Here is a 10,588-nt window from a genome sequence, read left to right as displayed (position 1 = left end):
AAACTTGGTTTTATTGTATGCAATCTATTTGCAAATGATACTTTTGTAAACAGATTTCTGCCAATTTTATATAAAAGCATCATGGCTAACAGCTTGTTAAACTGAATGAGATCAATAGGTTGCCTTCCAATGCCAATGAAAATTAAACCAAAATAATGAAAATTAAGCATTCCACAAGGATTTTCATGTTATTTGTGTTTATATAAAAATACTTCCTTTAAACAATTGTTAAGAGGTCAACTCGTTTACAGTGATAGTTTGGAATTAGCTGTGTTGAAATGTAAACAAGCACAAAAAAAATCATTAACGTTCACTGAAATAGTGTGGGAAAACTGATTTCTTATAAAACAAATTACCTTCTACAGATCATACCATCTAAAAGAAATGCAAGAATCAGGAAGAAAGTATAAAGACCACTCAAAACAATACCAAACATTCTAGTGCATATTTACTAGATATATTATCTATGAAATAGTTTAATATTTCAATATTCAAATTACAAGTTTCTAATAAAATAACAAACTTCAACAGGATTGATTCCATTCTTTGCAGAGACAAGTGCTGCTACGGTTACACAGAAATGTGAATATTAATTGAAAACCTAAGGCTGAAACAGGCATCTGCTACAGAAGTGACAATTTCAGCTTTTGTCAGAAGAATCTAGCGCACACAACACAACTCCTTGTTGCAAACAAGTGTATCAACCAAACAGCTTAAAGAGGCAAAAAGGTGTTTGCAGAGCTTCATCTTGGCCTCCATTTGATATCTTTTACACCATGAAATTGCCTTTTCAAAGCATGGTTGTCTGCCCACTCAGCATTGAGAAATGAGTCATCGTCATCCTCTTCTAGTTTCTGTAAATAGAACAGACAGGTTAAGAAGGCAGTAACAAATGTAACCTGCGGTTAGTGTCTACAACAGCACAGCTGACATACAGTAAAAAGACACTGTTACCTTAAGTTCCTCCTGCTTTCTGTAGTAATACAGCATCATCTGTTTTTGCTCTTCATGACTAATCAGAGGTTCGCGCCCTGGAGCTCCTTGTCCTTTCTGAAAGGGAAACCATAAATTTTATTTATGATGGCACTTGTGATACAAAAGAGAAGCTGCTATGCAAAGATAGGAAAATCTTTCTTCAGACAATAGGATTTCTCAAATTTAATAAGGTCCCTTAGGATAGGAGAATAAATGTTGAGAAACTTCTGCTGCATTCAAGTGAGAACTATTTTTTCATCTCAGCATCTGAATCGTGCTGTCAATTTTGTGGACGTCAATGGAAGCTGCAAACAGGACTGAGTTTATTTTGTTTAAACTTCCACTCTAAAAGACATAATAAATATCTCTCTTTTAAGGTCGTTCTAGGTGTCTCAAGATGGGCCCATTCATCTTTAGCTCCTCTGCTAATACAGACTCAAGATGGCATATGACTTAGTAAAGCAGGGAAGGAAGGCAGTTACAAAACACTACATATAAAAGAAATTTGATTTGTTACTACAAATAGAAGAAAAAATTTTTTTCCAGGCAACTGTCCTCATGGAAGAAATGATGCACACAGCAGAAAATAGCTGATGACAGCTATTGTCAACAATAGCAAACAAAACAGTTTAAATGGAGATGGTGAATCCTCTCTGGAACAAAAAGGGTCTGAGGAGGTTTAATTTATCTCTCCAACCCAAGAATGCAGGCGTGTCTTGTCAGAAAGCCACCGTACTACTTTGCATTCTCTGAAGAGGTCCATCAACTAATTAAACAGTAAGAAAACTTTCCTGGGAGCCTACACTTCCATGGCTGTTGAGATGTCACACAATTCTTCAGTCACCCTTATAGGAAAGAGAAAGCAATTCTGGTCTTCTGAATGAAAAACACATAAATCACTTGACTTATCTTTGAGGAATTCTATTACAGACACCTGCAGATAGTAAGATCTGCCATAAGCATTAATGCTTTCTGTGGCAGAGAAGCTCTCACTGACATGGAAGTGAAATGCAGCTCCAGAATAATTCTGAGCTACGGGTAGGTATTCTGAGACACCTGACATTCACAAAAGCACCCTTTGAATGTGATTTTATATAGAGAGATACATACACACACAAATAGGGTGAACACCTTCTGACAAAGCTCTGAAAATGAATTGAAACACCAAACATTCTTCCCTTGAGTATGGCATTCTCACCAGAGATGAACACAACTGTACAGTTAGTACAAAATCATTTTGTCCAAAAAATAATGAACAGCCCCAGTAGCTTGGTACTAATTTTGATATTGCAAGAACATGACCACTGCGTCAGGCACCAGTATACACTTAATGACTGGCTTTTGCTGAAGCATCAGGTCTACAAACTGAGGAGCAGCAGGAGATCTTTGCCTCAGTTTAGCTCACTACTCCAACTGGGCAGACTGAATGACTGGGTCTGTTCAGTGCTCTGCACTGAGATGGAACTGAGAGCCAGATGAGTTTTTTTAAACCTCCCAGTTTGTATTTCATCAATTTTTAAATACCTCTTTGTTGTGCTTCAGAAAAGCGCTGTTGAGCCAGTAATAGCAACTACAGTATTTAACTGACAGGCAAAGGAATTACTAAAGAAAAACTTAGAATAATATAATAAATTAAAACCTTTAAAATAGATGTACAGTTTTAAGACACTCAAGCTGGAACTAATCTAATCCATTTTATACACCTACTGACAATTCTCTTCCACAGAGAATTAGTCAAAGGTGAATAACTTGTAAAGAAATCTCCCAGTGGTACTTACTTTCTGTATCTTGACAATGATGGTTGTTTTCTCATTTTTGCCTATATAGTCAGAGAGCAACTTTGTTTCTTTCAACTCCTTTCCTGCCCACCATAATTGGGCTTCTGATTCTTCTATAACTTCAAGTCCAGCCTGTGACAAACAAACAAGGTGAAGTGTTGGGGGGTGTTGGTTTTTGCTTTTTTTCAAAACCAGAAAAATTTTCTGGGAAAACCTACCAGAAAGGCCAGTGTAATTTTACACTATACTTCTGCTACATCTTCCTCCTCATACTAATCTACAGCATTTTCGTTCATACTCCATTCAATCTTGATCTAACATAAACACCTTGGGCAATAAATTCTCAATACTGGCATTAGAAAGAAATGACAAGCTATTTAAAATGAGTCCCGGACTTACCTGAACTTTGTATATAACATTTGAAATAAACTTCATTCATCTTATTTCTAGTTAAGCTATTGGTGTGTTTTTACATAAACTAAATATTAAACAAAATCTGTCATGCAAATGAAAACAACCTTCATTGATAAAATGAAGAACAGCATTGCACATATTTAACCCAGGCACTACATATAATCCAAATACATTACTGCATACATGAGTTCCTGACAAGTCTTCTTTATCTTCAAACTCCATCCTAACTGGATCATGTGGAGGCAATCCCATCGGATACACAATCATCACAGCCCCTCGGAGCTGGTCCAATGCATCTTTCACCATCTCCATATTAACACACACACCAGCCTGAACTTGTTTCTGAAATACAGGCAGGGATCATTGGTAATTTAAAAAAATATGCAGAAAGACTTTGCTTTGTAGTCAGTTCAAAGGTTCAACAGCGGGATATATGAGCAAAGCTAAGTGGCTGCACAAAGATATTAGGACCACAAATTTTCTTATTTGAATATTGAATTCTGAATACATTGCTACACTTTTGACCCCTCCGTTTAGCTTGCTTACACTGGGGGGGAGGTAGGGAAGGTAAAAAAAAAAAAGAAAAAAGAAGTTAAAAAAAAAAGAGATCTTCACTAAATTGTGCAGGAGGCATTTAGTAACAAATGTCTGTGTGATACAGGCATCCAAACAAGTATGTATATGACCACAGAAACTGGATGGACAGTCTTTTGTTCCAAGTACTTGTGATTCAGGAACAAGACTCAAAAAGGTAGAATTCAAGTGAGGGCTAGAGAAGGGGCCTAAACCTTGAGGAAAAAAACAGAGCACATGTGAGCAGAAGGGTAAAGCTTGGTATATTGCATGGCTTATGCAGAGATCTGTAAGATCAAATACTCGAGATCATTCCAAACCCTACTGCAACGGATAGAGGAAAAACAAGACACATCTGGAAGAGAAGAAATAAAGGTTTTGCTTATGGATTTAACAGTTCCAATATTTTAAGTAACAAAGTTTATAAAAAAGCGAGTAAGAGAATGTTGCCTCCTTGTGGACATTCTTAAAATAGTTAACTGGCAAGTACAATTGGTTTCTCAACCTCAGATGATCAACTTTTTTTTTTTTTCAAATACAGAGGCATATTTCTTAATTTTCATCATTATAAAGCGATGAACCTAACAAACCACTTCCCAAACTATCCTTAACTTCATTCACCAATGAATGACAGTGATTTTGGGAGTAAGTCAGCATGCGGTGCGGCAATTTTGCAACTTTTTATTGTAACTGACATAGTATATAGTTTGACATTTTACCCAGGAAGACTGCAAAGTGGAGAACAGATCTGCAGATATTTTTGACTCAAGAAGTAAAACTACATGTTATTAATTTCCTCCCTGTTCAGAAATAGAGCTGATGAGATGCAATCCAACAGAAAAAAAAGTCCATCTGGAGAAAATCTTTATAGTCCAGAAGCTTCAATCTGAAACATCTCTCATTTTGCATAGATGTTGCTACGACTCAAAACAGTTTGGCTTAAATCTTGCCTCAGTTCAGGAAAGGTTTGCTGCAACTCAGTGCACTGGAAGTGCTGCCAGGAAACAGGGCAGCTCCTCTGCTTGCCTCCATGAGGCCTTTGGAAACACTAAGCTGCTCACTCTAAATAACTGATATGACACTGTTATCAGCAACAAAACAGCCAAGAAGGCCAATTTAAGTGCACAGACAACACTAAAAATTCTGTAACATTATCAATTTGCATAACTGGTTTAAAGCTGTTTTAAAGTTCCACACATACCAACTCCCAGAACTGTAAGGGTGAGGAGAAGAAAATTACTTGCAGATGTTTACAAAAAAGAAATCGGATAATAAATATTACTTAATTTGTGTTTCAAAGTCATACAAAAGCTGAGACACAATACAGAGCATCTACAGATTTGGTGAAGTGAAGCTGAATAATTGAGACCATCAGGGCATACCCTCATGCTTATTTTTAAACACACAAACTTATTGGGACTGAGCATGAGTTCAAGTGCTTCTAAAACCAAGGCCTAATCTACGAGATTAGAACACATTTTTCTATTAATTATACATAAAACTCAAAAGACTATGTTAACGAGCAAAAGGCATTTTATTCCAGGAACATCGCAGAACACAGTTAATTTTTCACCAGAAAACACGACAAGCATTTGCCTAAAGAATGCATCAACAGCAAATTAAGACCGTGTGGATAAAATTAAATGCGATTTAATCATTCAATGTGGTCTCTGCTGCCAGCATTCACTTGGAGTTTAATATCTGATTCCTTAACTTGTTGAACCAGCTTGCCAAAAACCATTAAGAAAATCATTAACAGAAATGTCAGTTTTTATTAGACTATTCACATCACTTCATGATATTACTCAAAAATTATACTGAAAAAAGTCTCTTTTTTCTTAAGCTGCTCAACTACATAGCACCCATTAAGAAAGTCCCACATAACACATGCCACTTCAGGAAACTTACCCTAGAGATTAACGCCTTGGCCTCCTCTATTGTCTTCTTTATAACTTGCTGCATTTTTTCATTTGGAGCTAAAAATGAGAGATACATGTTTAATAGTCTACACTTACTATAAAGAAACCAAGCAAACGACCTGCCCAGGTTATTCTCTACTGTAAGCAACTGAAACATTGTTAAATCACAAAGCAAGAAATGAAACATTCTTAAATCACAAAGCAAGAGTGACACTACTAAGTTGCAGTCTATTTACCAGTTTGATGGTTCATTGCTGTATTTCTAACTAACTTAAGAAACAAAACAATATTTCTCATGGGAAAGCCAAACTTACTTTTCCACGAAGACATGTGACTGGTATTTGGAACTTCAGGTGGGACAAAAATACGGAGTAGAAAGCAACAGCCATAATCTCATACTCCCCACAACCGAAAACAAGACTCTCTTTCCCATGCCATACATAAGACTATTGTGGGCTGTACTGGCAGATGTGCTTTAATCAGGGACAACAGCTTGGAATTTTCTGACTTTTTTCTAATTAAAATCTCAACATAACACCAAATGCAGTTTTGCAAAGACAATGTGCATTTCATGTCATAGTTATCTATTTTAATTGTTATAAAAAGCCTCTCCTCAAATACAAAAATCCAATTAAATCATACTCATTCACAGCTGAACATTTAAACACATCATTTGACGGTATTTGGTTTGGCCTATGTTTACACACTGTTCAATAGTATAACTTCGTTACTATTACAAAGCTGTCCTCCCACTAACAAATAAATGCCAGAGTACAACTACAAGTAAAAATGGTAGTGTCCTTACGTTAAAGTTGCTTGCAAACTTATACTGTAAGGTCCGACACTGCTAACAACCATGCCAAACAAGACAGCCTTTGTCTGCATGCCTACATACGAGACACTCAGCTATTTCTGAGGACACAGTTAGGAGGGAAAACATTTAGCTGTAATATAAGCTCTTAAACAAGTTCAACAAAGGCTTAAATTTGATTTGGTAATATGTTGTGTTAGAAGAATTATTTTCCCCAAAATAAGACACTTAAGCTGGAGTAAGGTGTTTGCGTATGACAAATTAAGGCTAAGTTATTCAAAGATTCCTCCTTAACTGAGCTGCCCTGCAATCAACATCTAAAGGGCTGCTGACCCAGACAAGGGCTGTTGTGGCGTCGGGAGTACAGGGACAGACAGCAAGAAGACAATCATGGTCTCTTCTGTGCAATCGGTCCTCATGCTCTCGACTGAAGCGATGCTCGATACACATACCAAATGCTAAGGCAAAACCACTTGGCAGGAGTTGCAGAAAGAAAAAGTGACAGGAGTGAGTTCAGTAGGTCTCAGTTACAGTGAATGAGGAAAAAGGAGAAATATTAGAAAAACAACCTGTTAATGTATCTTGGAACCTCTGGAGAAAAACAGTACTCAACTATACATTTACAAATAGGGAGAATAAATTAAAGTGAAACAGTCAAACTTGTTTCTGATAGTTGTTTACTTATCTTTGGAGTTTACTTCCAAGTGCTACAGTTGCAAAGTTTAACAGCATATGTGCTGAAGAGATATACTACTATTTAGGCTTTTAAATCAACGTTACACCCGGTCCCAATTCAAGACAGAAGACTTAATGTATGTAACTCATAGTTTAGCTAATCTACTGTGAAAACAGGCTCCTGAAATAGCTACTACTTAACAAATCTAAGACTGCCTTTAATATAATTTATTTATAGGATGATTTTTATAATTAGCAAATAAATATGAGCTGGCTAACATGCTGGCCTGAAATAAAATATATACTTAGTATCTATTCATTTTTTTTCTTCTTCCAGGACAGCAAGGTAAAAGCGAAAGGTCCAGAATGATGGGGTTTATGTTCCTCATTGTATTATAGATTATCTGCGTATGCAGGGAAATAAACAAACATTTACATCTGATTTACCGTGCCCATTTCTTCGCCCAATTTCATCCTTTTTGAAGACACTTCCACCGCTTGGTACACACTTTTCTGCCCACTCATCTTTCAACTTCAGTTCTTCGATTTGCTCATCTGTCAGTCCTTGCATATTATAAGGCAAGAAAACACCATGCTCTGCCAGCTCCTGCATCTCTTTAAAGTGTTTAGAGAACAAGATTAAAAATCTGTGTTATTGAGAACATACCATTTATAAAAGTCTTTCACATTATGTATAAGCAGGCAAACCTTACTCCTAGCCTTCAAAGAGCTAAGTATATGAAATAAATAATAAGGTATATGTCCTGGTTTCGGCTGGGATAGAGTTAATTTTCTTTCTAGTAGGTGGTACAGTGTTATGTCTTGGGTTCAGTATGAGAAGAATGTTGATAACGCACTGATGTTTTCAGTTGTTGTTGAGCAGTGTTAAGACTAAGTCAAGGATTTTTCAGCTTCTCATGCCCAGCCAGCAAGAAGGCTGGAGGGGCACAAGAAGTTGAGAGGGGACACAGCCAGGACAGCTGACCCAAACTGGCCAAAGGAATATTCCATACCATGTGACATCATGCCTAGTATACAAACTGGGGGGAGTGGGGCTGGGAGGGATCGCTGCTCAGGAACTAACTGGGCATCGGTTGGCAAGTGGTGAGCAACTGTATTGTGCATCACTTGTTTGGTATATTCCAATCCTTTTTATTATTACTGTCATTTTTATTATTTTTATTATTATCATTATTATTTTCTTCCTTTCTGTTCTGTTAAACTGTTATCTCAACCCATGAGTTTTACTTTTTTTCCGATTCTCTCCCCCATCCCACTGGGCGGGCGGGGAGTGAGTGAGCGAGCAGCTGTGTGGTGCTTAGTTACCAGCTGGGGTTAAACCATGACAGTATATAAATACATATATATAGATATATATGCTGTAATTACAATTCATACATTTCACATATATATGAAACAATGTAACAAATGACACAGTACAGGTGTGCAAACCTAGGCAATACTTACGGGCCCTAAACTTTTTCTTTTTGGTATTTCCTTAGTCAGCTTTAGCTGACTGCATATTCCTTTTGGGAAAGCAACTTTTTTTCAAAATGGGAAAACATTTTATTGTTATACAGTAATTAATTTCTTCGCAGTTGAGAAAATGTTTAACTGGACTACCTATCGCTTTGTCCATACTATATCCAACCCAAAGAGTCAGATTCACACCCAGCATGAAATAAAAAATAAACAAAAGTCTTTATAGTAATCTATGTCTAATCAAGAAGCAACGGTCCAGGATAATTCTAGCTAAGACAACAAATGCTGGTTACAAATGCACGGTCTCATGCCGTAAGAAGACAGTGTTTGGATGCAGTTTCCTAACACTGTTATCTAGCCTACAGCATCTGACCCACAGCCTGCAAGCTACACTCACTACTTTCCCCCAGAACAACTTATCCAGCTGTCAGCCCACTTCACAGCGTCCTTTCCTTGAAGGTCCTCCAGCCTCTTTACCACCATCATATTAATTAAAGCATATCCATCTCACAACAGACACATCAGAAGTACCCCAAGACATGGCAATTCTGTTCCCGTAGCGGGGAATATAGGCACCCACCTGAAAACATAAAGGCTAAGACTAAACTAGCAAGTACTGTGGAGCAACAGCAGCAGATCTGTTGAAAGAGTAAGTGCTGAAAGCATGGTAACCACAGTGTCTGCGTTTTGGAATTTTTAAATTTTAGATGAGCCTCAGTGTGGCCTCCTACACTATGTACGTATTTGAGGCTGGAGCACATCAGGTGTGGAGGGGCTGCACCCTTCAGGTCAGTCTCATCTGAAGGGAATCTCAGCTCACGCGTTCCCAGGCGGACCCGCAACACAAACCCAAGTGGGTCAGCAGGGACAAACAGCAAAAGTTTTTCAAAAGCCGCCTCCTGATTTGAACTAAAGCACTAATTTAGATACATCCAGCGACTCTCCATCACACGGCAAGCGGATGCCTTGCACCAAGCACGCGCTAGGCAACAGGAGAGAACATCGTTCGCCTGTAGGGTACGCGGCTGGTCACAAAGGATTTATGCAGCCACCGCGGGAGCCACGTACAGCGGGAAGCTGAGAGCCGCGTGGTCCCCCCAAAATAAGGACTACTAAAATACCCGAAGGTGGGAATTTACAGGTGGACTGGCGGTTTCGGCGGGTATTCACAGCTCTCTTAAATTTAGGGGAGGACGGCTCGTCCGCGGCTGCTAAGCTGGGGTTTGGGAGGTATTTCTTCACTCCTGCCAGCAGAGAACTGCGAGGCCTCAGCCCAGCCGCCTCCCGGTGCCGCCCCGCAGCTCCCGGCCTGCGCGCCGGCGGGGCGCGAATGCGCCGGAGACCGAGCAACCGCTGCGGCCCGGGGCAGCCGGGCTCCCGCCGCTCTGCGGGCAGCCCGTCCCCCCGCCTCGGAGCCCCGCACCCGCCGGAGCTGCGGCCAGCCCCGGGCAGGCGGCCGGCGGGCCGGTACCTGAGCAGAGGCGCTGCACCTTCAGCCTCCCGTTGTAGATGCGGGCGACGAGGGGCGCCAGGTCGGCGAGGCGGGCGCTGCCGGCCGCCTCCAGCAGGAACTGGCTCTCGTCGCCCCGCTTCACGTGCAGCCGCACCATGGCGGGGCCGGGGCCGCTCTGCGCCTGCTCGCGGCGAGGAGGCGGCCGTTAGCGCCGCTGCCCGCCCCCCCAGCAACCGGCCCGCGTCCCTGGATACCGGCGGCGGGAAGGGAGCGCGGGGGGGGGAAGGCCGCGCCCGGCGCTTCCTGGCCACCCTGAGGCCGCCGCCACCTCCGCCTCCTCCTCCTCCTCTTCCTCCTTTTCCTCCCGGCCCGGCCCAGGCGCCCACCGGAGCCCCGAGCTACCGCAACTCCCACCCGGCGGCGGCCCTGCCCCTCCGGCCCGCGGGCGCTTCCGCTTCCGGCCCTCCCGCTGTCGTCATCAGGGGCGCTTAAAGGGCCCGCGCCGTGC

At 40.8% G+C, this 10,588-nt stretch overlaps 1 protein-coding gene across 1 annotated transcript; it reads right to left on the bottom strand.

The window, feature by feature from the left end:
- On the bottom strand, positions 1-10,413 carry CFAP298 (cilia and flagella associated protein 298). The gene is made up of 7 exons (XM_075033825.1): positions 10,099-10,413; positions 7,593-7,760; positions 5,649-5,716; positions 3,351-3,509; positions 2,754-2,885; positions 955-1,050; positions 1-854 (listed from the first exon to the last, which is right to left on the bottom strand). Exons 1-7 carry the CDS (start codon positions 10,235-10,237, stop codon positions 744-746), a joined length of 873 nt encoding a protein of 290 aa, XP_074889926.1. The 5' UTR covers positions 10,238-10,413; the 3' UTR covers positions 1-743.
- Between the last annotated feature and the right edge of the window lie 175 nt (positions 10,414-10,588).

This window comes from Buteo buteo, chromosome 8, assembly GCF_964188355.1.
Source record: "Buteo buteo chromosome 8, bButBut1.hap1.1, whole genome shotgun sequence".
NCBI lineage: Eukaryota > Metazoa > Chordata > Aves > Accipitriformes > Accipitridae > Buteo > Buteo buteo.
This window is presented reverse-complemented; position numbering and strand designations above follow the sequence as displayed.

What these genes read in the sequence shown, in the direction of transcription:
- CFAP298 (XM_075033825.1), bottom strand. Translation starts at nt 10,237, where the DNA reads ATGGTGCGGCTGCACGTGAAGCGGGGCGACGAGAGCCAGTTCCTGCTG. An exon ending in GGTGCAGCGCCTCTGCTCAG is followed by an intron (nt 7,761 to 10,098) that starts GTACCGGCCCGC and finishes AACACTTTAAAG; the next exon opens with AGATGCAGGAGCTGGCAGAG. An exon ending in TCATTGTCAAGATACAGAAA is followed by an intron (nt 1,051 to 2,753) that starts GTAAGTACCACT and finishes TTTCCCTTTCAG; the next exon opens with AAAGGACAAGGAGCTCCAGG.